Source organism: Pleurodeles waltl, chromosome 1_2, assembly GCF_031143425.1.
Source record: "Pleurodeles waltl isolate 20211129_DDA chromosome 1_2, aPleWal1.hap1.20221129, whole genome shotgun sequence".
Taxonomy (NCBI): Eukaryota; Metazoa; Chordata; class Amphibia; order Caudata; family Salamandridae; genus Pleurodeles; species Pleurodeles waltl.
Genome location: NC_090437.1, coordinates 748,157,698 through 748,185,277, shown reverse-complemented (window position 1 = coordinate 748,185,277; position 27,580 = coordinate 748,157,698). Strand labels below are relative to the sequence as shown.

The 27,580-nt window shown below is 47.6% G+C and overlaps 1 protein-coding gene across 1 annotated transcript in view; it reads right to left on the bottom strand.

Moving 5' to 3' along the window:
• Window positions 1–27,580, bottom strand: part of ETFDH (electron transfer flavoprotein dehydrogenase) — a 420,402-nt gene that overhangs the window by 221,730 nt on the left and 171,092 nt on the right. The window contains exon 7 of the mRNA XM_069243332.1: window positions 19,395–19,541. Coding sequence (XP_069099433.1) covers window positions 19,395–19,541 — 147 coding nt within the window. The remainder of the gene's footprint in view (window positions 1–19,394; window positions 19,542–27,580) is intronic.

Here is a 27,580-nt window from a genome sequence, read left to right as displayed (position 1 = left end):
GGAGATCTGAACACAGAGGGTGAATCAGGGAGATGCAGAAAGGCTGAAACGGTCAGAAGTATCCTTTAACGGAGCTCACAGCAAAACCTTGCGGGTCAAACACAAAGCAAACAGAAGTACATCAAAAAAGCTTGGCCTGCAGCAGATAGCTTTGACGGCCTAGCACCTGGCCATAAACTTTTCCTAGGATCTCCATACAATGACTTTGTGGACAGCTGGTGAGAAACCAGAACCACATCCAGTACTCCTGCAGGCATTTCAAAGCCACTCAACTAGGTTTCTTTCAACCAGCATGAACAGAAGTGTAGGCTTCGAAGATTAGGGTGCAGAACTCTGCCATGTTGTTGGGTAAGCATGTCTCCCCCAAAGAGACAAACTTAGCAGAGGACATATGTGCATCCTCAGCACCTCGGTATACCAGGCTCTCTGAGCCCAGTCCAGGGCTATCAGGTTGAGCTGGGCATAGTCTTCTTGAGAACATTGGGCAATCAGCTGCAGAAATTTATAAAGGAGACTGGAGTCTCATGGAAGGCTGAGTATCTGCCAGAAAGTCCAGAGGCGTAAACTCTTGAGTGCAGGCACAACAGTGAGTGCTTTTGGCAGTAGCTGAAAGGTCTTCCCAAAGTATGACCCACTGGCAAGGATGCCTTGAACAACCTCTGGATGAAGACACTACTTGTGATCAACTAAATAATGTCTGTTGAGCGTGTGTGCCCTCACGCTCAGTGAGCCTTACAGGTGCCTAACAGTCGGGGACTTCCCATGATGTTACAGCCAGCATCACAGCCTTAGCCCTTTCCGGCACATCACATGAGAACCCACACCACCATAGTTGTTGCTGCACTGCAAGGTGGTCATGTTGTCTGTCAAAATCTGAACAGAGCTGCACCTGATGGATGGCAAGAAGGCTTTGAGGGCCAGGCCGATGGCACACAGCTCCAGGATAGAAAAGGGGTGCCTCTGTTACATTGGAGAACAGAGATAGGGCAGCCTCCGTGCCCTATCCAGAGCTCATCGTAGGAGCTCTTGATAAGGCAGGGAGAATAACCGGTCACAAGAGTGCAAGTTAGGGTGGCATCCTTCAACTACCTGAGAAGGCCTTGAAAGCCACAGTGTCCAGAAAGGTCCCTATAAACAGACACCTTTGCACTGGCTAAAGGTGGGATTTCATATAGTTTGTAGAAAGCTCAATGGATGGGCAGAAGTGAGATTGTCATTTGCATATGGAACGTTACTGACTGTAGCAAGCTCACCTTCAACAGCCAGTCATCGAGGTAGAGGAATATGTGCACTTCCAACCTGTGAAGATGTGCCACACCTGTTACCATCATCTTTGGGAACTCCCGGGGGACCGAGTTGAGGCCAATGGGCAAAACAGTGATCTGAAAGTTTTCATTGCCCCGCAACAAAGCAGACAAAATCCCTATGGGGGTGCAGGATGGGAATACAGAAGTACACGTACTACAAGTCTAAAGACACCATCCTATCCACACAGTCTAGAGCAGAGAGGAGCTGGGCCAGCATGTTGATTGTCCTTCCGAAGATAGCCATTTAGAAACAGAAGATCTAGGATCGGTCTAAGCCCAGTGTGTTTCTTGGGCACCAAGAAGAACGTGGAGTAGCATCTACTGCACCTCTCCAACTCAGGGACTCTAGTGCTTTTTGGAAAGCAGTGTCTGTACTTCATGTGAAAGAATAGTGGCATGGTCTGACAAGGCTTACAGAAAAAACATGAAGGGGTTTAAACAGAACTGGGAGGGCATAACCACTTTTCAACAACCTATATAACCCGCTGGTTGGATGTAACCAGACAGGCAAAAAATAATCCTGTCTCCTACTGGCTGCAAATGACAAATGGAAAGGGAATCTGAGTGGCTTGGCAACAAGGAAGAGGATTTTGCGGTCCTTACTGGTAGCCACAGTCTCCATCACCAGTTCGTTCCCTGGAGCCATGAAGAGAATAAGCAAATTGTTGGACAGGGGAAAGGAGCTGCCTTTAGCGATAGATAAGGCACCCCTGGAGAAGCCCTGGAATTTCCAGTACTGCTAGAGAAATTAGCAGGCTGGAAACAGTAAACACAGGGAGAAATCTAAGGAACAGCCTTCCTTGAAATGCTCCAAGGCTGAATGTCATCCTTGCATTTTCCTGCTTATGTGCACCCCATTATATTTCATATGTTCTTGCATCAGAGTGCACATTTTCACCTAGAAATGGTTAGCTATATTTAGTTTTTGATGACATACGTACACTGTAAAACATTTGGTTTGGTTTATAATAGTTTGACAGCAGATCAAATATTCATGTATATGTATGAATACAGTTTATAATATATGGCACAATTCAGTGAAAATGCAATTAAATTAATAGGTTAATTCTTGCATTTTACATCATTCTGTTAAAGACCTGCCCTTTTCAAAATAATCCGTAAAGTCTAATTAAACACATACACATCTTATGGAGAGAGGAATCTTCGACGCCTGGGAGACTTTAAAGGCTTGGTGAGTGCAAGCTGTACCTGTAAACATACCAAGCAATGGCCATAGGCTTCTTGGAGTCAGCACAGCCTTATTGGTTTGCTTGGTAACAACAAAATGAAGACTCAGAGAAATTACCTTCTCAAAGTACAGAACAGGCATGTTATTCGGCTATGGTATGTGGGACCAAGTCACCTCAGGAAACTAAGACAGGCACTTTTGGTGTGAAAACAAAGTTGTTCTTTAAGATTAGCTGTGGGTGAGAAGTGAGGGGGTGGTCAAACCGGTTGATTCCAATCATACAGTGACATGAACTCATGAAATATCATCACAATGGCTAATTCCTTTGAATATTGTGCTTTAATTGCATTTATCATCATTATTTTGTTTATTTTTATACTTATTATACACTTAGTCCACAGTAGATTAGGAAGTTCATTTCAATAAAGTTTTAAAATACATCCATAGTGTGGATACTTGTCTTGTCCACTCACAATAGAGTTCAGAGCTCATTAACACATAGTGCTGTCAATCTCACAGGACTGATCACTACAGAGAACACATCCTAATGTAATGCTCAGGTGGCCTATGGGTTTACAATACACTAGGCTTTTAGTCTGTAGCTGGTAAGTTGGAGCTGAGTTCAACCGTTGCCAGATGGTCTAGGTAGCTGAGCCCTGGGCCGTTTTTTTCCATAAATTTCAAACAAATCTATTAAGCCAAGTGTGCCCTTTCTCTAAACAGCCCACAACCATCAAATGGCATACCTAGTAGGCATGCATGTACATCTCCAGGAAAACTTTTAGTGGGCATCCATGGATGGCACTGGACTAAAATGATGAAGACTACAGTGCAGCTAACTCAATCCATAATGTCCAACTCGCCTGTAAATTGTACTTGGTGACATTCTGTTAATCATGAACCATTTGTTAACTTCTTAGGTAGAGCAGGCAAAATCTTGCACGCCATGTTCCAGAAGCCATGCATGTACCACCACAGAAGCCAAACATCACTGAGTGATCTCAGAGACAAACTACAAGCGAAAACGAATCCCTTTTTACAGTGCATCAATACGTTGAGAGTCCTTGTGTGGTGGAACCATGGGGATGGCATTAGGGTTTACAGTACTGACAGGTGCCTGTACAATGCTGTGCCAGAAGGGGTGAATCTCCTGGGGTAGGTCTATAGCACCTAGGTATAGGTTTTCTCAGTGGCAGTTTTATGCACAGTTTGGACCAGGCCTCAGTCAGGGCTTCATTTAAGGGCATCAGTGATTTATAAGTTGAAGCACTAGGCTGCAAAACGTCCTAGAGTGGATAAGGATACTTTCCACATTGGGCAATTGCATTCTTAGCACCTCCGTGGATCTACAAACTACTATCCTGAAAGAGGCTATTAGCATTCTGAAGGTCAAATACTATCCACCATCAGTGAAGTGTGAGTGAAGCAAATTGTCCGCCTCCTCCTCATCATCTTCAGCAAGGTAAACCTGTTGAATGCCCTGTACAGCATCAGAACCAAAGATAGCCTTGAGATGTCTGTGGTCCTGGCATTGGGGAAAGGTCAACATTTTTGTGTGGGAGGATTTTTCCGATACCAGGGGGTTGGGGTTTAGATATGACATAGTCTGACGCTGACTGAGATCTAACCGAACTTTACTCTGTATCCAAGACTGGCGTCATGGTCCGATCAAGAACAGCACTTCCAGAGCATAGGCTGGTTGTGACCCACTGGAACAGTCATGGCCATCTGCAAAGGTGTGGGGGTTAAGCCTGGGCACGGGAATAGCGGGGTCAGTCAGAACAAGGGGTGGCCCTGCCAGATCCATGGCACCCGAAGGTTCTCCAGGAGGACCCAGAATTGTTTTTAAAAAAGCAGCCATACCATCTCTGTGAAGGCCTTAACTTGCTGCAGAGCTGACGATGGCCCAGGGTATTCAGGGCGCTTCTGCTCCAAATGAGGACTAGGGTAGGGTTGGATAAAGGTGGCAGAGTCTGTTTCTTAGAACACAGACTGCCAACCCCTTCCAACAACAGGAGCAGAAGGGAAGAATAGACTCCAGCTTAGATTTTTTGTGCTTGCACCAGGACTTCACTTTTAACTTTGTTTTGAAATTACCCAAGTATGGGTGATGGGGACCTGGACTAGGACAGTGACCTGGATCAGGAGTGGGCCTATGACTTCGAATACCACAACCTCCCTTCTTGTGCTACTTGACACACAGCTTTACTTCACGCTCTCTGATAGCCCTAGGGTGCATCACAGAGCTCTTTGCAAGGCTATGAGTTATGCTTGGCACCAAAGGCCAACTTCATGCAGCTCCTTTGACCGCCATCTGTATTCTTGCAGGTGTCCCATGATTCAAATCCTGTAGCTTTCAGAATGGACATGTTCCCTATTTACGCACTTTGAGAATATTTTGGAAGTCAGTGAACAGGGCAAAAAGGTCAAAAGCATAGCACCGGTCATGAGTCAAACGGCGACTGAGCAGACGGGTGGCGCCTATATGCAGGCCCTCAACATGTCATTAGGAAGTTAGCTGCCACTAAGTTTGATGTGCAGGATCTGTTGGAGGAAAGGTTTTTGAACTCAGTCTGGCACCCGGGAGAATTCAAAAGGGAAGGAAGTAGCAGTGTATAGTGACATATCACTATCCCGAAAAAGTCTGCCACATTTTATGCACATTCTCATCTCCTAATTGGGTAGCAGATGAGTGGCCAGAATTTGCTTGTATGTCTGTGTTCATTAGCAATGATTAAGTTACTTACTTTCGGTAACACTCTTTTTAGTGGATACCTCTAATCACAGATTCCTAACCTTTTGAAAAAGCAAGGTGCTAGATCCTGAAAGTTTCAGACTTATTTCTCCTTCTCACTGGAAGGTGGCTTTTTGGACTTCAATGCGACCTCGCGCCACCTTCGAAAGTGAAGACTGCGACCTGTAAATAGATGTTGCCCCTGCGCGCTGCCATCAGTTTATCTTGAGCCCCTGAGATGTGAATTCACTGTGACAGACTGCAGGAGAAAGATTGTCTAATCTCATTTGACACCTTTTTCAGAAGCTCAGGAGTCCACTCCACAGAATGGGTTGAAGGGAGAGAAGTGAGGAATCTGTAGTTATATTACAGTATCCACCAGAAAGAGAGCTCCAGAATGTAAGTAACTTGCCCTTATAATGGATACTTCTAACACTGGATTACGCACCTTCTTAACAGATACCAAAGCAGAACCTCCCAAAATGTGGACAGTCTTAGGAGCGGACTCATACCAAGGAGTCCTGAAGGACTGAGCGGGTAAAACAGCCTTCCTTGCGGGAGATAGCAGTGCGTAGTAAAAGTATGCAGTGATGCCCATGTAGCAGCTGGCAGATGAACAGTACTGGAAGACCCCTCACAAATGTGTGTTGTAGTAGCCATGGCTCTGGAGGAAGGAGTTCACAGGGCTTTTAAGCGGGATTCTACTTGGAGAGGACAAATTATGTTTTTATGCAAAGAACGATTTACCTTGACAGAGTTAGTTTATGCTCTACTCTCTCATTCTTAGCACCAGCAAAGCCCATGAAAAGTTGGTTGTTGACTCGGTACTCCTTTGTGCGATAGATGCAAAAACAGAGTTTTTTTTAAAAAAAAACATATTTTACTGTCATTTTATTTTCAGACAATATATTTTTAACTTGTACAGTAGTCCGCATTAATTTTTACCAACAGTTGTTGTATCATTCCAATCAGTGCATTGTGTCTGCGTGAGCATGTTTGTGGTCTATGTAGTTCTCAATAGATATTCTCAATAACTATTTACATGATGGTGGTTACTTGAGGTGAATGTTCCTAGTCGGGTGGGTTAAGGACCAGTCATCTGGGATGGAGTTCTCCTGTTAAGTTTAATCTTAACTGTCTACTCAGGGTTTATTTGGTCGTGTGTGTGGGTGCTTGGTCTGGCTCTTGATCAGACTTTTTAGTGTCGCTTACTCCTATGTGGTTGCTGCCCTCCTCGGCTACCCTACACTTGTGCTAGGTCTATTGATCGTCCCCTTCAGATCGTAATGCGTGTTTATGTGTTCTGGACTACCCATTCATTCCTGGCCGGATGGTGTCTCAGCTAATCTCCTTGTGTTTCCTCGATACTATCTCGAGATTCCCATCCTCCTAATATTTCCTCCCATAAGGGGGCAATGGGTTTCTGGCGCAGACCCCTCAATTCTTCGCACTCCAATACCTGAAGTTCTGCTCTGGACCATTTCGTGACTTCTCGTCACCAATTTTCCAGTGGGGGGGGAGAGCTAGAAGCCTTCCAGTTTAGTGTTATTTGCCTCCTATAGAGTGCCAGTGCCAGTGCCAGGTCCAGGAACCGGGTAACACTGCATCCAGCATCAGCCCCGAGCGCAGTCCCAGCAGGCACAGCAATGGGGTCCGCGCCAGTTTGACCCCTAGTGATTTCTCCAGTTCGCCCAGTATCTCCTCCCAGGACCGTCGAATATCCAGGCAGTGCCACAGCATATGGTCCAAGTCTGCATCTAGTTTGTTGCATCTGGGGCATGCTCTGGGGTCTCCCCCATATATGATGTTTAGTCTATGCGGCGTGAGATATGTTCTGTGCAAATAATTAAATTGTATATATCTCAAACATGTGTTCCTAGTTACTGTCCTAGGGTATGGCATGGCTTTCTTCCACTCAGCCTCTGTCAGAGTATTACCCAGTGCCCTTTCCCATCTCTCACGAAGGGCCTGGAGGGGGGTCAGAATGCACTAATTTTGGGCCCTGTACAGTTTAGTGACCAGGTGGGTATCCTCGCCCATGGTCAGGAGGATATGCAAGATATTGTGTGACTCTGGTTCTGCATTAATCGTTCCCCAGTTTATTTTAATATGGTGAGTCAGGTGTTGGTAGGTTAAGAACTGTCCAGTCAGTATTTTATTCCTTTCAACTAGATCCGTGAATGATCTCAGTACTCCTCCCTGAAAGAAGTCTCCAGGAGTCCCAACCCCTTTACTCGCCCATATCCCTAGGCCACTGCAAGTCCTTGACCCGTCTAATGGGTCAAGCACCAGCCATTGTAATGGAAGAGCCGGGGAATAGGGTATCCCTATTCCCACTCTACGTGAGCATTGCTTCCAGCAATCTAACGCAGTTTTCAGTAATGTACTCTCCACTTTGCATTTCACTGTTCGGGAGAGCATGAGCGCCAGCATCCAATTTCCGCCACCCCCCTTGCCAGCAATGAGTTCCCTCGTACATCCTCTCCCCGCAAGCCATCCGGCCACCCACTGCAGCTGACAGGCCAAGTAATAGGATTCGAAATCTGGCACCCGAGGCCCCCCACAATCGCAGGCCTACAGAGGACAGGGAGCGAGGCGCGTCTGCGGCCTCCATCCCATATAAGCTCTCTAAGTAGGGTGTTTAGCTTGTGGAACCAAGTTGAGGGAATCACCACTGGTAGGTTAGTAAAGAAATACAGGAGACGTGGGAGCATTATCATTTTTGACAGGGATATCCTAGCTGATATGGTCAGTTTCAGGGATCTCCAAAATCCCACTGAAGAGCGGAGCGCACGGAGTGCCTTACCTATATTACCCTCGCGTAAGTCTCTTAGGTTGTGAAACACCTGGATGCCCAGATATTTAAAGGTGTGTGGGGCCCACACTACGTCCGGAGGGCATGTCGACGGGCGCACTCCGCTCGCTTCCAGTGGGAAGACAAAGGTCTTACTTCTGTTTAATCGGAGCCCCGAAAGGGCTCTGAAATTGTCTAACGCCTCTAATGCCCAGGGCAGGCCCGTCTCGCCCTCCCTCAAGTATAATAGGACGTCATCTGCGTAGAGTGAGATGATATTTTCAGTTTGTCCTAGCACTATCCCTCTGCCCAAGCCGGCGGAACGAAACTGGGCAGCCAGAGGCTCAATAGCCAGGGCAAATAATAGAGGGGACAGAGGACATCCCTGTCTAGTGCCCCTGTAAACTGGATATGCCTCCGAGACCGACTTTCCAGTCTTCACTCTCGCAAGAGGGGATGCATACAATAGATCCACCCAGCGCACCCAGTTTGTTCCCAGCCCGTCTTTAGAAAATCCCATCTTAGGGAGTCAAATGCTTTCTCGAAGTCTATTGCCAGTAGGGTTGCCCCTGGGGGCTTCTCAGTGTGTGGCATGTGTAAAATGGAGAACAGGCGCCTCATATTTAAGGATGTATTCCGTGCTGGGATAAATCCATTTTGATCTTGGTGTATCAGGTTAGGGATATGATGAAGGATCCGATTGGCCGTAAGTTTACTGAGGATTTTGAAGTCACAATTTAGCATTGACAATGGGCGGAAGTCGGTCACCGAGAGCTCAGCTGTGTCTCGCTTAGGCAGTGGGATTACCAGGGCCTCCCTCATAGAGCCGGGGAGTATACCCTGATGGAATGCCTCTGTGAATGTTTCTACCAGTCTAGGAGCTAGCAGTGAAGAGTACTTTTTATAGATGTCTATCGGCAGCCCATTGGTACCCGGGGTTTTCCCAGCTGCTAACTGTGATATGGCTTCTTGTACTTCTTCCAGTAACACCGGGCCCCCCAGGACCTCCCTGTCGCTATCTGTCAGCGTGGATGATGGTAAATGGTGTATGTATGCCCGGACCTGCTCTAGTTCGATTGGATCTGGCTGCCTGTATAGAAAGGTATAGTACTCTAGGAAAGCCTCGTTGATTTCTTTAGGTGAGTGGTGAATCCTCCCCTTCATGTCACGCACATTTACTATAGGCGCCCCTTCGCTTCCCGGTCTCACCAGCCAGGCCAGCATTCTCCCAGATCTACCTTCTTCTGCTTGCACTGAGGCCCAATATCTTTGTGCGCTATATAGTCTTAGCTGTTCAATTCGGGAATGCGAGGACCTTGCCTCTTTTAATCTGTCACCTTCTGTTTTTGTACCATTACTGTTCCTTTCCACTTCATGGATGGTCTTTTCTAGCTCAACCAGTTCCCTCTCTAGTGTGCGCTGTATCCTAGCCATCTGGCTCATGCATTGGCCTCTCACTGCCACATTAAGGGTCTCCCATTCTATGCCTCTAGATGTTGCTGATCTAGCATTAAGGGTGACATGTTCTGCAATATAGGAGCGAAGTGACTCTCTGTATGCCTGGTCCTCCAGGGCAGATGGACGCAGCCTCCACAATGGAATGGGGGGTCTATCCTCAGTTGCCTTCCATACCAGTAATAAGGGGTTATGATCGGACAGGGTGCGTCCTAGGTATTCCGTGTGAGTTACATTTTGTGTAGCCTGTGCAGCGCATAGGATCCTGTCTATCCTAGTATGTAGGCGGTGTAAGCTAGAGTAGTATGAATAGTCCCTGTCTGTCGGGTGTTGGGCACGCCACGCGTCAGTAAGTCCCCATCTCAGAATCCAATCTCTGGAATGGCTGGCTATTTTATGTGCTGTCGCCCCCTTAAGTGGCGGGGTGGAGCGGTCCATGTCCACGTCCACCACACTGTTGAAGTCTCCTCCGATGAATAATTACTCCCCGTTTCTACGTGTAAGATGTCTAGACAATTGCTGTAAAAAGGGGATTTGGTCCTGATTAGGGGCGTAAATACTGCATAGAGTAGTTGGGACACCGTGAAGGAGGCCCCTCACTATCACAAATCTGCCTTCGTGGTCAAGATCGGTGGACGTAACCTCAAAAGGAACCCCCGCTCTTATCCACACTAGTGCTCCCCTGGCATAGGCTGAGTATTTAGTAGCGAAGACCTGACCCCTCCATCTGCGCTTCAATTTATCTATCTCAGTAGCTGTAAGATGGGTTTCTTGCAGCAGGCCGATATGAACCCCCTTCCGTTTCAAGTACGAGAGCACTCGATGTCTCTTAGAGGGAGAACCCAGTCCTCTGACGTTCCAGGTCAAGAATAAATAACTAGTCATGTCTGTGTGTGATGAGCCGCATTGATCCCCCCTTCCTTCCCGTGTCTTAGTCCCCCACCCACCTCGTTAAACTTAATGTGAGTAAATCGTAACCCCAGTGACACCATCAATAAACTAAATTGTAAACCCCAACGCCCCAACCCCGGGGCACCTCTCAAACTATAGGTTGCCCGGTTAACATTGCAACAGTGCAGTAATAATAACAAGTCAGTTTGAGTTCTCGCCATTCCGATTGAATGGCCGAGAAACCGGTTGAGGGGGTGGCTGCGAGGCCTCATCAACAAAGCATTCTTATCCTCCAGTGCCAGTCGGGAGGACACTTATACCAGTTCATCTGCTGTTTGGGGGTTCACTCAAGGGGCGTCGCCGGGGCAGCTGGAGCCTCCTTCTGAAGAGACCGACGCCTCGTCCGAGTCTTTTGCACTATTGACCAGCGAGGGCGCACTCCCGCACACCAAGGCCGCCGCTTCCAGGGCCTCCATCTTTGCTGAGTCTCTCTGGGCCCTGTTTGGTCCCACAAGCAGTCGATCTCTATTGCGCGGTCTCTTCTTTCCTCTGTGGGCGGCTCGTCCGGTCTGTCCGTTACGTCCCGCCGTCAGGCCCCTCGACTCTAGCCATTCTCATGCTTCCTCTGGCGATTGTAGAAACACCGTTTTGCCTTCCAGGACCACTCGTAGTTTGGCCGGGAAGAGGAGTGAGTACTGGATCCCCTCCTCGCGGAGGGCTTTTTTCACGGTTAATAACGAGGCCCATTTCAACTGGACTTCCAAGGTGAAGTCCGGGAATAGCCTCAACGCACCATTTTCAACTTCAAAGGGCCAAGCTTCTCTGGCTCTACGGAGCAGACAGTCCCTGTCCCTGTAATGCATTAGCTTCGTCACCACGATCCCGCGGCAGCCTCCCCGGCGCCAGAGGTCTCGAGGAGACCCGGTGTGCCCTCTCCAGGGAGAAAAAGGCCGTAAGGTGGTCCGGCTCCACGACTGTGCGTAGCCATCCATCGAGGAATTCCACCATGTCGGTACCCTCCACTCCCTCCAGAAGGACCCCCACCCGAATGTTGTTCCTGCGGTTCCTGCCTTCTGCATCTTCCACGCGGAGTACAACGGTCTGTCAGCTGTAGGACTGACGATGCAAGGTTTTCGTGTTTCGGAGTGAGCTCTGATATTGTTGCCTCTGTAGCTTTCACTCTGCCTGCCAGTTTGGTGTGGTCTGCCCTCAGCAACCCCAGCTCCACTGCCACTTGGTTAATGTCTTGTTGTAAAGTTATTTTTGTGTCTTCAATGGCCCCTAGGATCTTCTCCAGGGTTGCCTGAACCGTTGGATGCGCGAAATCTCCCATGGTCTCTTTCTGTTGTGTACTTATAGGATTACGATGCAATGTCTTGCTTCTGGTCTTACCCTTGGAAGACATTCAGGACTCTTGTTACTGTAGGCTAGATGACGAACAGAACGGTGGCCCCCTCGCCGACTGGGGAGGACTGTATTCCTTTGGGTATTTGAGAGCTGAGATAATCTCCCGTTCCAAAGCCGCGATGGAGTAGTCTTTCCTCTAGTATACTGTCTGTCCCCTCGGATAGGCTCGGGCCGTGTCGGGGAGGAGAACAGCCCTCCAGCCTCCAATTGTCAGGGCCACTGCTGGTCGGTCTCAGACTCGAAGAAGCTGGTCCTCAAGGCCCAGGCCACCAAGGCCTTCTAGCGGCAGATCCGCTTCTGTGCTCGTGTGTGGCGCCCTTCAGCACACCTCCTCTTCCTACGGCCCTCATATTGGACCCTGCCGGGGCCTTCCCGGTAGGCTTCCCTCCGCTGGACTCGGCAGCCGGATCGTCGCTCCCCCGGGAGCAACCAGGGGAGTACCACTTCTCAGCCGCAGCAAGCAGCACGCAGCCTCAGCCTCACCCGGAATAATTCACTGGCGCCCGGCACTCCTCACCTCTGCCCAACACTGCTCGTGCTTCGTAACTCCGGTACGGCCCAGCTGGGGCCCTCCCAGAAGGCCTCCCTCCGCCGGTCTCAGCAGCCAGGTCGCTGCTCCCCCAGAAGCAGCCAGGGGAGTTAAACGTCTCAGCCGCAGCACGCAGCTCGCAGCCTCAGCCTCAGCCCCTCCCGCCGGCGCCTGGCTCTCCTCACGTCTGCCCAACGCTGTTTACGCTGCATAACACCGGACCGGCCCAGCCCAGGTCCGCACGAGCGCCGGGTTCCGGTCGCCTGGATTCGTCTCTGCAGCTCTTCCTCTCGATCCGGTGGTCACGATGGCCAATCCGGTTCTGCAGCTTCAAGATCGTACCCCCGGCTCCCGGGAGGATGCCGATTTTTATTGGACCCCACCAGGGCCTTCCCGGTAGGCCTTCCACCGCCGGACTCGGCAGCCGGGTCGTCGCTCCCCCGGGAGCAGTCAGGGGAGTTCCACGTCTCAGTCGCAGCATGCGGCACGTAGCCTCAGCCTCATCCGGAGTCACTCGCCAGCGTCCGGCTCACCTCACCTCTGCCCGACGCTGCTCGCACTTCGTAACTCCAGTCCAGCCTAGCCCGGAACCGCACCCACGCCGGGTCACGGTCGCCTGGATTTGTCTCTGCAGTTCTCCCTCTCGGTCCGGTGGTCTCGACAGCCCACCCGGCTCCGCAGCTTCAGGATCGAACCCCTGGTACCCGGAAGGATGTTGATTTTCACAGGATTAATTAAGGTCTCGACGGAGCTCTGCAACTAAGCGTCCGCCATGTTGGCCCAATAAGCCACGCCCCTCATGCAAAAACAGAGTTCTATGTGAGTCCAGCCAGTGACTCTCTACTCCTCAGAGGGAAGCAGTGGCGAACAAAAAAAAAAAGGGAGGTGAACAGACTGACCCACATGAAAGAGCCACATTTTCAGCAGAAATGAGGCATGGGTATGCAGCGCCTATTTGTCAGGGAAGAAGGTGGTGTGCAGTGGTAGCACGGACAGCGTCAGCAGCTCACTTACACAGCACTGAAAGAATTGCAATGAGGAACACCATTTTGATAGTTAGCAGTCACAGAGAACAGCTGTGAACAGACAAACGGTGTGCATATAAGGAAAGTAAGCTCCCATGAAGGCATAACACGTGTCAGTGGAAACATGTATATCAGTCCTGTAAGAAAGCGCATAACAATTGGTGACTTAAATAACAAATATTGGTAAGACACAAAGAAAAGGCCCGACAATAAACTTTAACAGTGCCCACTGCAAAGCTTTGCTGGATCAGTGATAGCACAAACAGCAAAACACCAGATAACTTGGCATGTAGAGAGAGTATCAATGTGATGGCTCCCGTACCACACCACAAACTTTGCACAATGACCTGAACATATAGAATTAGTAGATGGTTGCCTTTCCACAAGAATAACATCCACTACTTCAGCAGGTAAATCAAAACTGCAGAGTTGACACCAATCAATATTGGCACATGGAGTTGTAGGTTGGGAGTTTTGGGTCCACGTCCCTGAGCTACGTTATGTTACAAATATTTTTTTAAACGCACGTACATCGATAGGTTTCGTGGTGCTGGGTAACTAAAATGTAACGTACAGCAGATCCTTACTCATATGCCAGCCTGAAAAGCCACATCTTTCAGAGCTTTCTGAATACCGTATAGCAAGAAGAGATTCTAATTTCTAAAGGAAGAGCATTCCATTTGCGGGGCACCAAAACCACGAACCTAGCGCTGCTTCTAATCTTTATTTGAAAAGTGGGAGTGGAAAGAACGTTAGCGAAGAAAGATGTCAGGTTGCGGCTGGGAATAGTATGCAGGCAGAGACAAAGGTGGGGCAACGCGACTTGAATGACTTAAACATAAGACAGCCTGCCTTGAAAATGGAGCGCTGTTCTACAAGCAGTTAATGCAAATTTCTCAATAGTGGGGTAATATGACACCTGTGTGGCTGCTGAAACAGCAGCCTGGTTGCTTGGTTTTGAACTAGTTGGAGTCTACGATTCAGACACTTGGGAAGACCCAAATACAGAGAATTAGCATAATCTAATTTTGAGAGGGCAAAAGCAATAACAACCTGTTTGAGGGCCTCAAAAGACAAAAAAAGTTTGCAGATCTTTCTGATCTTCCTGAGTTGAAAGAAACATGAGGAAATCACAACCCCCACTTAGTGTCAACCAAGACACCAAGGCTCTTAACTGAATTCTTAGGGTGGGGGAAGAGGAGGGAGGGATGCTTGGAAGACTCCATAGGTACAGGCCAGAATATATCAAACTTGTTTTTAATAATGACAATCTCAGTCTTATCGGAGTTAAGTTTTAATTGATTGTCATTCTTCCTGTTGCATATGAATAGCATAGTGTTTTGGAAAGAATTTACACATTCAGGGGAGCTGTTGATGGTAGATATCAATTGCAAGTTGTCAGCATAGTTGTATACCTTGAACCTCCTTTGATTCAGGGAATGTACAGATTAAACAGATGGGGGGGGGGGGGTGGGGAGGGCCTTGAGGGACACCACAAGACAAACTGACCTTAGATGAATAAAAGGAGATCTTGACCACCCGCGAACAGTCCTCCAAAAAGTACTTAACTCACTTGCGTGCAGTGCCCTGAAGGCCCGCGGCCTTGACCCGGTCAACCAGAATACCATGGTCAACCCTGTCGAAAGCCACAGAGAGATCCAAAAGCACCAATGTCTGAGAAATATCCCTGTCAGCCACCTCTGGAGGTCGTCTGGCACCTCAAGGATGACTGTCTCAGTGAAATGGGCAGGTCGAAATCCCGCCTGGTGGGGGTCAAGAAAGTTCATCGACTCCACAAAAGAGCAGATGCATTTGGCAACATGGGCCTAAAGAACCTTAGCTAGATAAGGGAGCAAAGATATTAGCCATTAATTTTTCAAGATAGAGGGGTCATCACCAGCTTTCTTTAGTAAAGGGATCATAATTGCAACTAAGAGATCCTACCGAACAGGTAGACTGATTGCAGGGCAAACACTTAGGTTCAAAAGATTGGGATATCACATGCATGTGGTCCAAATCCAAAGCAGATCTGACCCCAGTCTTTTCTGATGTTCTTTGGTACTTGGCAAAGAAAAGGCAGTAGTGGGAAATCCTAAGGAGAACTGCACGCTACTGAAGATGGAATATGTCTTATGGAGAATCCTAGGGAAAACTTCAGTGAATAGTAATGTTAACACTGCACATTCTCACGGTGGGGAAAAGATCCAACCGAAACAGTGGGCAAAGATGCCTTGAACAACCTCTGGATGAAGACGCCATTTGTGTTCTGCCAGCCAACATCTGCTTAGCTCATCCACCTTGGCATTCAGTACACTTGCCAATTGGTTGGCTAATAGGGAAATACTCTGTAGGTCACACCATGTCCTAAAATGCAGTACCTCTTAACACAGGATCCATGACACCACACCACCCTGCTTACTGCAGTACCGTATGGCAGTTGTATTATCCATCAAGAACTGAACCAGCACTCGTTGATTGATAGGAGGAAGGTCTTCAGAGCCAACTGAATGGAATGGAGTGTTAAGAGGTTTATATGGATTTTCCACTCCGTTGAAGACCCAAGGTCCTTGATCCCCACTTCTCACAGATGGCCTCCCTAACCAAGACATCATGCATCCATCACCACTGCGTGAGGTAGGGAAGAGAGCTTGCCATGAATAGAAGCTGAAGCCCAGCTGCCACCACTAAAGGACCTGGGCTTTCTCTTTAGAAATGTGGATGCTGTCTAAAAGTGTTGAGTGCACTGCAAGGCTTGCATGTGCCAGTGGGTAAGTGAGACCAGTAGAATGCCTGAGGGCAAGAGTCCATGAAGCCTTAGAACAACCCATACCAAAACGTAGGATTGAGGCAGATACATCAAGACCATACATTAATTGTCATGGACATGCAGTGGAAACTTTCTGAACACCACTATGATCAGGATAGCCACTTTGAAGGGAATCCTCTGCATAGTCATCGGGCAGGACTCCAGTATCACCATCTTCTGGAGTTGGTGCATGACTGACTGCGGGGGAGCCTGCCTCCAGCAGCCAGTTATCTAGGTATATGAATATCAGTCTCCATGGCTTGTGAAGATTACCTCCATCAATTATGTAAACAGCAGCAGCAAAGGTAAAGCTGAAGGGCGTAACAGCAAACTGAAAATGCTCCAACTGAAGGTAACATTTGTAGGACTGCAGGATGGCCACATGAAAGTAAACATCCTGCAAATTCAAGGACATTTACCTAAAACTTAATTTGCTTTACAGAAAGTTCAAATAATTTGATGCTCCCTGGCCATGGATAATCTGTATCGCCTTACAGTTCCCCCTCTTAAAAGGCAATCAGATTTTCAATCATATAGTACAACTGTCACTCTACTTAGAGGGGACAGTATAGAAATGTAAAAGGCTGCTCAGATTTATAACCTCCGTCCATAGACATGAGAACTATTTATCAGGTTAAAGAGATATCGAGGACTCCAAATAGCCACTTTCGATATGCTTAAAAAAAGAAAAGAAAGAAAAATATATATTTTTTTCTCCTCATGCATCAGCTTGACATTTTCTGAAAATACTGCTATTATGTTCTCAAATATCAGCTTTTAATTTTGACCAAATAAACTTAATTCCCCCACACCCCTACTAAAAAATGTTAATGTTTGTCATTTTCACAGATAAGTGCGGTTATTGGAACCGTAGAACCGCAATTACTGTAAAAATCTTGAGAAAGATGCTGACATCCTAATAAGAAACTTGGCAGAAGCAGTAGAAAACACTCGAAACAGAAGAACTCAACAGGAGAATTCTCTAACACGCCACATGTGGTTGAAAATCTGAAGTATGCCGCTGGGCCGAGGCATACCGACTTCTACCTCATTAACTGAAATTGGAAACACAGTGAGAGGGCTAGGATACAAAGACTGGTGTATTAAAGGCAAGACTGTTGTGTTAATTGTAAATAGTCTGCGATTCTGTGTAATATCAAATATTGGAGAACATGCCTATCTAATATGCATAAAGAAAGATTCAATCATAGTGTACTTCTTAAATATGTATGGCTCTGGGTTCATGAAATCTACAAAACATGCAAGGCAATGTATCAAGTTATGCTACACATATTAGGCCCGTCATTTCAAAGTGACTGGTTCCTGTTTTTGTTAAGGCAAAATAATCCCTAACCACATATTCTAAGCATGGCCTAATGTTGTACAATAAGGGGAAATGTCATACCACAATATATCTGACCTTAGCCACATAAACTAGCATGCAGTATTAATGAAATGCTCTCTATGCTACAATGAATCATCAATGTTCACTATGCCTGCTACTTTCTTTGCAAAATCGCTGCGATCAGAAAAGCCCCTTTTATAATACTTCACCTTCACCCTATTGCCCCCCTGTGACACCCACACTCTCTCTGCCAGGCAACTGGAATACACTATACACCTATGGAGGACATTCAATTTCTTAAATCGGCTAACCTATACCTGCAGTCTATTTGTTCCTTTCAGTTTTCAAACCATCATACCTTTTGCTCTCATTTACTATCTTATGCCCTGTTTAATATCTCTCTCTCATTCACTCAAATCGCCCCTCATGCTTCAATTCATCTGTCCTATCACTACTAAAAAATAGAACAAAAAAAAGCTCACCCCACGACTCCAGTACTCCGTGTCCCAGTTATCAGTTTCCAGTGCCCTTCCCTCTACAGACACAGCCCTCGCACACAAAGTTAACTATCACCTCATTTCACAACTACCACTCATCCATCTTTATTCTCTTTGACCTATCTGCCTTTGACTTGCTCAACATCTTGCTCTACCACCCTCCTTTATGACCCTCCGTATGACTTGCTCACCTGTCACTTGATTTCCGTCTGGACCTTTGTAATTGTTTTTCCTGCTGCCTGGTAATGCAAACACTCTCCACCTACTCCTTCACCAATTGGAGTGCTGCAATGCTCCGACTAAGGGACCTCTCCTTTTCTCTGTGCACACCACCAAACCTAGTGACATCTGCTCATTTGACTTCTAATACTACCTACCTAAATGCAGATAATTCCTTCCCCATCCCAAAGAAAAGTGAATATCCAACTTCCATACGTCCCTGGATGGCCCAACAGCCCAAGCAGAACTCGTTTAAGACAAAGGTCCTCTACTTTTCTTCCTCTTCTAGGTCCCATCTCTTCCAATCTAAAAACACTTCCCTTCCCAAAACCTTACATCCTTGGTTAGAAACCATGGTGTTCTCCTTAGCTCATGTAGGTAGGTGGAAACTTTCATTACAACTACAGCAATGTATCAGGTTCTAAAAATATGCAACTATGTGCAAGACCTGCCCATACATCCCATTCCACACAGACAATGCACTGATCAATTCACTAAAGTTCGACAAATTGGATTACTTGCAACTGCTTACTAATGGGCCTAACCAATAGTCTTTCTCAACACTGGACAAAGTCCTAAACCCTGTTACCAGAACCCTATATAATTGTTTATTAGGCAAACCCCAGGCTGGCTGCCTTTCAGGCAAGAAAAAGGCTACATACAATTTCCTGTGATTGGTGTAAAACACTGTCAATAAAATTTCCAGACTGCCTTCTTCCTATCTTAGTTCAATACACTCCCACTCAAACTAAGATCTACAAATAATCTGCCCTTAATCTGCCCAAAGCTGCCCTGCGAGGCATTTATCTTCTGTTCCACCCCACCATTCTAACACACTTCCTTATAGCTATTAGGATAGTCTCTCTGAAGTTGTTCAAACCAGCTCTACAAATCTCCGGACATTAAAAAGCAACAATGACTAATTATCGCAAGTCCTTAAAGCACACAGAGCAAATAGGTTGATAAAACACAGACTAAAATATGTAATTTATATATGTGATTTACACTGAAATGTATATTTTTTGACCATGCTGTTAAATGCATACAACTCTTGCAACCATCTTGATCTATGAAAGACACCAACTCAGTTTATGGTCAGCGAATAAAAAAGTGTATTTTTTATACTTTAAGCAAATAAATGGCATAAATGAAGGGCAACATTTGCAATTGCTGGTCAGGATGAAAATCTTTAATACCTCTTTCAAACCAATGGCATAGGTCTGAGGTTGGCAATGCTCTCTCAGTTTAAATTTCTTGTACAACTGCTTGGCTAGATGACCATGGCAACCTTCTCCGAACACTGTAACTTTGGCATGTAGCTCCAGTCCCCTTTCAAAGGTACTCTGTGAACCAAGAAAACTTTGTAACTGTGCAATTCAAAACATTAAACAGCTGTGCAAATAAAGTGATAAAGGGAAAACAACTTGTTTTAGTGAGCAAAAGTAAAGATTACACCAGTAGTGCAATGTTTGTCATCACTAAACTCAGGTGTGCTGAAAATAACAAAAAAAGCATTTCCCATCAGAGATCACTGACAAATTTATAGGGTGAATGCACAAGTTAAAAAACACTCAATAAACTGGCTTCCAGAGAGGACTTCACTCACCAGAGGACCACTGTAGACACACTAATAATCCCATTAACTCAGGTAGACAGAAGGGACTTAATTGCATGTGAGGCCACGGGACCCCACTGTACGCAACATTTTTGTGAAGTATGACCAACTTTATTGCGACAAGGCAGAGCACAGATGGGAAACCACTGGTCTCTGGTCTTCCTTCTCCAACTGTCATTCCCCAATGTTCCTTATCACATAATCATTCTACAGACATACCTACATTCTGACATAACTGTATTCCAATCAAATTACATACATTTTAAACACTACACACCTGCCCTCTCATACAAAAAATACAAAAACAACTTTAACACAAAAACTCCCATTATAGATATTTAAACTAAACATAAGTTCTATACAAAATGTAATGTCGTAAAACACCTTATATGTACAGAATACCATATGTTACATAGAGCATGCATTATGATACAAACTGTAGATATCTCACATATACAGTCATTTAACGCTTTAAGAAGAATGCTTTGTCATACAAATACTACATTTATTGGGTTCTATGACAGAACCACGCATGCCAGAACAAAGCATGCCTTAACAATGTGGTCAGCTTTTCTACACATGCCTTTACCACGCATGCCTTTACAACTAATTTTGTTGTAAAAGCATGCTTAGTAAGACATATGTGGAAACGGATTGCGTGGTTCTGTCATACAATCCCCGTCTTAACCTAAAAAAGTACCCCAACCCCTCCCACCTGCCCTGAGGCCCAAAACTACCTGCACCCCTAATAAGTAAACTAGCCAGAAACCCCCAACCCGCTCTGAGCACTAAAACCTTCCCACCCAATAACTAAACTAACCCGACAGCCCCCACCCACCCTGAGCCCTAAAACCTCCCCCCACCCCATATAAGTAAACTACCCGACCCCCCCTACTCACCCCCAAGCCCTAAAAAAACGTACCCCGATCCCTATACTCCCACCCGAATAAATAAATCACCCCAACCCCCCCACCCACAGTCCTAAATTCACCCCACTGCTAAAAACTAGCCCCAAACCCTGCCCGAACCCCACTTCCCTCACCACGTCATCTTCCGATCCTTCCTCCTCTTCTCTCCTCCCTATTCCCTCCCTTCCTTAAACATTCCCCACCCCTAAAAAATACACCACCCTGCCTTACCATGCCTGCCCCTAAAAAATAATCTACCCCGACCCCCACCAACCCTAAGCCCTAAAAACGAAACTTCCCAAAACTCCACTCCGCCCCTATTAAAAAAAAAGAAAAATAGCCTGACCCCCCCACCCACTCAAAGCCCTTAATCCACCCAAACCCTGAAAACTACCCCCAACCCTGCCCCAGCCACACTTCCCTCACAGAGTCCTCTCCCAATCCACTAGACTGATCTCTGCCTTCTTCTCTCCCTTAACTACACATATGCATAGTTTGGCACGTGCGTGGTTAAGGCACAGAAAAAGGCAGTCGTTGTTCCGGCAAGCTTTGTTATGCTTGCATGGTGCACTTAGATTACCTCATGATAACCAGGGGCAAATACAAAAGTGAAAGTAAGAGAATCCCTCAATAAAGTGCTCTATATAGTTCATGACTGAGGACAAAAAAAAAGAATCCTAAAGCAATAAAGAACTGCACTGCATCCCTCAATTAAGTGCTCTCCAGCATCAATCCTATACTGAAGGAAAAGCAACTCTGAAATTCCACCCACACCTCATCAAAAACATATCCAATGGATCAAGCAATAGTGCAGATGACTCCACAGAAAAGAAACCACAAGAGTGAGAATAGCAGGGCCCTCCTCATCAGTCTGACAACAGTAAGCACTGTCATTGTAGAGAAAATAATGCATAAATTAAAATGAAACTTTCACTATGAAGTAATCATGACTCAGAACTCAAAATATTTCAAAAGGGCACAGAACTGTTTTAAAAAAGGAAGAAACTTATAACACGAGAAATGAATCAGTGATTGAGTCGCCAGTATATACTCACTAGCCTCCCCTTATGTCAGTGCACCCAAGAGTTATCGGTCGTCCAGTTCAGAGAAAGGCTTCTATTCTATCGCTTACCAATATACAGACAACTGTCTTCGAGGTACAGCCTCAGAGCTCATAACTAAAAACTATTCCCTTTAGCAAACTGAATGTGAACCCGTTTCTGATAACAACTGCTGTTATTATTAGCAAATTACTCACCTTTGCTAATACCTTTTTTGTTAGAGACTATCTAACTGCAGAATCCTTACCTTAGAATATTTCCCAGGTATCAGACTTGATCTGGAAAATCTAGAGCAGTACTTCTGCACGCTGGTAGGTGGCACTGCGCATCAACTTTGTCCGCACTTAATGCTACGTAACAGTGCATATATAGGCACCAGCCCAGCATGCTGATGTCAAGTTTCTTTTGTGACACAGTCAGTGCTCTCAGACGTGGAACCACGTCAGAATGGTTATGACCAGTTTGCTGAACCGAAGGAGGCCATTCAAGATGAAGGAGCTCAATATGCAGTGTTGGCTAAATTGACCACCTACCAAAAAAGGTGCTACACAAGGTAAGTATCTTGTCCTTCCACGAGAGACTTCTAACTGAGTTGTCCTTACCTTAGCATAGATACCACAGCAATAACGTCCCCGGAGGAGGAACTATGAACTGGCTTAAACCAAAAAGTCTTTCAGGACCCAGTAGGCAAAATGCCCAGCTCGACAGACATGACTGTCCAGATAATAGTGTTTCATATGAAGGGACTCCCACGTAGCAGCCTGGCAGATGTCGGGGGCAGGCACCCGGCATGCTAACGCAGTAATCACAGCCTTGGCTGTGATGGAGTGAGCTCTCAAACATTCCAGAGGCTGCTTGATTGAAAATGCGTAGAGGATTTTTTTTGCAAAGTATAATCCATTGAGAGATGGTCCTCTTCTGTACAGGCTACATTCCATGTTGAATCTGGACTATAAGATTCTGAGTAAGGTTCTAGCTAACCACCCATTCCGCACCTGCAGCATGTCATACATCCGGATCAAAATGGTTTCATCCCACTTTGCACAATATTAGGGAATTATACAGGGTCCTGAACGAAACTGAGTCTTCCAGCCACCTGGATGAGCTGGTCTTGTCCATTTACATACGCAAGGCCTTTGACACATAGCACTGGGGATACTTGTGAGCAGTTATGCATAGGATGAACCTGGGAGCAGGATGGGGCTTTGGCACAAAGGCAAGAGTCCGGGTTGGTAAAGATATATAAAAGGTGTTTGGGGACCACCAGGGGACTAGACAGGGCTGCCCTCTTTCCCTGCTATTTGACTTAGCAGTGGAAGCGTTTCCAGTACACTCCACATCGCGGTATGAGGGAAGGGCATCCTTCTGAGAGATGGGGAGCATGTGAAATCCGTGGGAAGGTGCCATCTTTCTGACATAGTTACCTCCTCTTTTTGCCTTATGTCAGTGTGCTTGGACTGTAGTTCAATGGAATACTGCTAACCAGGACCCCAGTGACAGTGCTTTCTCCGCTAAACTTAGTGGCTTTTTACACCCACTACTGGCATACCGGTGTGCCCATGTAATTCCATAGTCTATGGTACATAGGTTCCCAGGACACTGGTACACCAGGGGTCCCCTATGGGCTACAGTATGTATTACGCCACCCATAGGAGTTCATGCAAACTGTGACTGAAGGCCTGCCACTGTAGCCTGTGCAAACCTTATCACTGCACTTGGACATTATAAGTCATCCCTCTGATAGGCCCTTCAGCTCAAGGGCAGTGTGCATGTCTCTAATTGTGAGGGAACCCCAGCATAAGCAGGGTACCCCTACAGATCCCAGACCAATTCCTGGACTTTAAGTGCGGGGAAGCCACCTTAAGGTATGTAGTGGACACTAGTCAGCACAAGTGGTCCAACTACATAATGGGTATTTCGAACCTAGGCATGTTTGGTATCAAATATGTTGGAGTCATGCAACTGCACCGATTCCAGTGCTAGTTGCATGATACCATGTACTCTGAGGGTTCTATAGGGGTTCCCCCAGTTCTGTCTGTGCAGCCTTATGAGGTCCAACTGCCAGACTGTGCTGCTGCTGACCCCAGACATGATTCTGCCCTCTTGCTCATGAGCCAGGCTCAGGCCGGAGGAGCAGAAGAATGGATTTCCTGCAAGGGAGAGGTGTGACCACCTCTCCCTGTGTATTAGGTGTCTAAGGGGTGGGGTGGAGTGGCCTCTGAGCGCCACCAGACTACTTTGAATGGCACATTTGGTGCCCTCCTTGCATAATCCGGTTGGCACTACTTCAGGAACCCAAGGTTCCTGCTCTGGCGCAAAACTACACAAAAGGCAGGAGAGTGACCCACCCCACCCCCTTATCCAGCTCCTCTACTATGGGGGTGCCCAGAGCTCTGCCAGGTGGTCACTTGATTCCGCCATCTTGAAATCAAGATGTGTAGAGGCCCCGGGGAGCATCTGGTTCATTAAGCCAGGCAGGTGATGTTCCTGACCTCCCTGATAGGTAGGCCACTGCAGAGTGACCAACCCCCTTAGACTTTTTTTAAAGGCTCCCTCGCGGGTGGGCCTGAGATTCGTCAAGCAAGACTCTACAAGGAACTCTCTGCAAGACATCTTCTGCCCCTGGCCTCTGGAACCGCTGCTGGTTTTTGCCTGGAACTGAACACGTCTGCTTCCGGTGGGAAGGCTCCCAATGCAACATTGTTTCTCCCTATCCTGCAAGAATTTGGGTGTGCATCCCCCAGGGTCACAAGGACTCTGTTTGCACCAGGAAGCAAGAAGGAATCTCCTTGGACTGAAGGAGTCATTCCCCTGAATCCGCAGGTACCTCAAGGCATCTTCAACCAGTTGATGGGGTATGCTGTCTCTGGACATCTGAAGATCCTGAAACACAGGTGGTAAGTCTGTGGTCTTTTCTGGGTCTTACTTGTCTATCCAAGTTGGGAGACTGTGGGTCCTCGCCTCTGCCACTGGACTAGCTCCCCTGTGCAACGCAACTGTTGTATTTGTCAAGGCTTGGTGACTCCTCCTCCGGGAGATCTTCAGCCTCCAAGTAGTTTTGCCCCCAATACTCTGCAAACCGAAGATCAGCTCCCGACCTGCAACTCCTGCGACGTGGGACTTCTGTTTTGCTGGGCTGTTAAGGCCTCCTTGTGACTCCGTGTCCAGTGCCTGTGGGTCACTTTTGGGGGGTCCATCGACTTCTGCTGAACTTCCTGTGTGCTGAGGGCCAGCTCTGACTCCCCCTCCTGGGTAGAGTCTCCTGGACCTTGATGGTCCCCACAGTTCTGCAAACTCCTCATTTGCTTCAATTTGAATTTGCCAGTGCTTGTTGATGACCTGGCTGGTCACGGACCCTCCTGAAATCTGGCGACTGTCGAGGGACAGCTTGTAGGCAACTCCTGCATACTTCATCGACTCCTGGGCCCCACAACTGGACTTCTTCCACCGACTTTCAGGAACTTCATCTTCAGGAGAGTGGGCATTGACACCTGCACCCCCTGGGCACCTCCTTGGATGTTGGACTCTGTCCCCTTCCTTTTCAGGTCCTCCTCATCCAGGATCCATCCTTGGGTTCCAATGCCTCGTCCATGGGTCATGACAGCAGCTGGACAATCCGAGGCATCCACAGTCTTCTGAGAGAGTTCCTTCTCCCCTCTGCATCTGGGTCCCCAGGGTACGTACTCCTGTCTTCCGGCTATCCTGGGGTAGGGGCACTCTCCATCCATCCTCTTGCCTGGGAAGGGTCTTGAATTCCACAATCTCCAACCACTGCTTTCAATGGTAGCCTATGGGACAACTGGGTGGGTAACCGACTTACTCCTGTTTGGTGGGATCACTGTAAGGAAGTGCCTCATTGGCATGGTTACCCCCTGACTTTTTGCCTTTGCTGATGCTAAGTTTTGATTTGAAAGTGTGCTGAGGCCTGCTAACCAGGCCCCAGCACCAGTGTTCTTTCCCTAACCTGTACTTTTGTTTTCACAATTGGCACACCCTGGCATCTAGGTAAGTCCCTTGTAACTGGTACCCCTGGTACCAAGGGCCCTGATGCCAGGGAAGGTCTCTAAGGGCTGCAGCATATCTTATGCCACCCTGGGGACCCCTCACTCAGCACAGACACACTGCTTGCCAGCTTGTGTGTGCTGGTGAGGACAAAACGAGTAAGTCGACATGGCACTCCCGTCAGGGTGCCATGCCAACCTCACACTGCCTATGCAGTATAGATAAGTCACCCCTCTAGCAGGCCTTACAGCCCTAAGGCAGGGTGTACTATACCATAGGTGAGGGCACCAGTGCATGAGCACTGTGCCCCTACAGTGTCTAAGCAAAACCTTAGACATTGTAAGTGCAGGGTAGCCATAAGAGTATATGGTCTGGGAGTCTGTCAAACACGAACTCACAGCACCATAATGGCTACACTGAAAACTGGGAAGTTTGGTATCAAACTTCTCAGCACAATTAATGCACACTGATGCCAGTGTACATTTTATTGTAACATACACCCCAGAGGGCACCTTAGAGGTGCCCCCTGAAACCTTAACCAACTACCTGTGTAGGCTGACTGGTTTTAGCAGCCTGCCACACTCGAGACATGTTGATGGCCACATGGGGAGAGTGCCTTTGTCACTCTGTGGCTAGTAACAAAGCCTGTACTGGGTGGAGATGCTTATCACCTCCCCCTTGCAGGACTGTAACACCTGGAGGTGAGCCTCAAAGGCTCACCCCCTTTGTTGCAGCACCACAGGGCATTCCAGCTAGTGGAGTTGCCCGCCCCCTCCGGCCACAGCCCCACTTTTGGCGGCAAGGCCGGAGGAGATAATGAGAAAAACAAAAAGGAGTCACTGGCCAGTCAGGACAGCCCCTAAGGCAACCTGAGATGAAGTGACTCTGACTTTTAGGAATCCTCCATCTTGCAGATGGAGGATCCCCCCCAATAGGGATAGGAATGTGACCCCCTCCCCTTGGGAGGAGGCACAAAGAGGGTGTAGCCACCCTCAGGGCTAGTAGCCATTGGCTACTGCCCTCCCTGACCTAAACACTCCCCTAAATTCTGTATTTAGGGGCTCCCCTGAACCTAGGAACTCAGATTCCTGCAACCTAAGAAGAGAACTGCTGAGCTGAAAAACCCTGCAGAGAAGACGGAGACACCAACTGCTTTGGCCCCAGCTCTACCGGCCTGTCTCCCCACTTCTAAAAGACACTGCTCCAGCGACGCTTTCCCCAGGACCAGCGACCTCTGAATCCTCAGAGGAATGCCCTGCTCTAGAAGGACCAAGAAACTCCTGAGGACAGCAGCTCTGTTCACCCAAGACTGCAACTTTGTTTCCAAAGAAGCAACTTCAAGACAACTACGTTTCCCGCCAGAAGCGTGAGACTTGCAACTCTGCACCCGACGCCCCCAGCTCGACTTGGAGAAACAGCACTTCAGGGAGGACTCCCCGGCGACTACGAGACTGTGAGTAGCCAGAGTTGCCCCCATGAGCCCCCACAGCAACGCCTGCAGAGGGAATCCCGAGGCTCCCCCTGACCGCGACTGCCTGACTCCCAGATCCCGACGCCTGGGAAAGACTCTGCACCCGCAGCCCCCAGGACCTGAAAGATCAGAACTCCAGTGCAGGAGTGACCCCCAGGAGGCCCTCTCCCTTGCCCAGGTGGTGGCTACCCCGAGGAGCCCCCCCTTGCCTGCATCGCTGAAGAGACCCCTTGGTCTCCAATTGATTTACATTGGGAACCCGACGTGGGTTTGCACACTGCACCCAGCCACCCCCGTGCTGCTGAGGGTGTACTTTCTGTGCTAA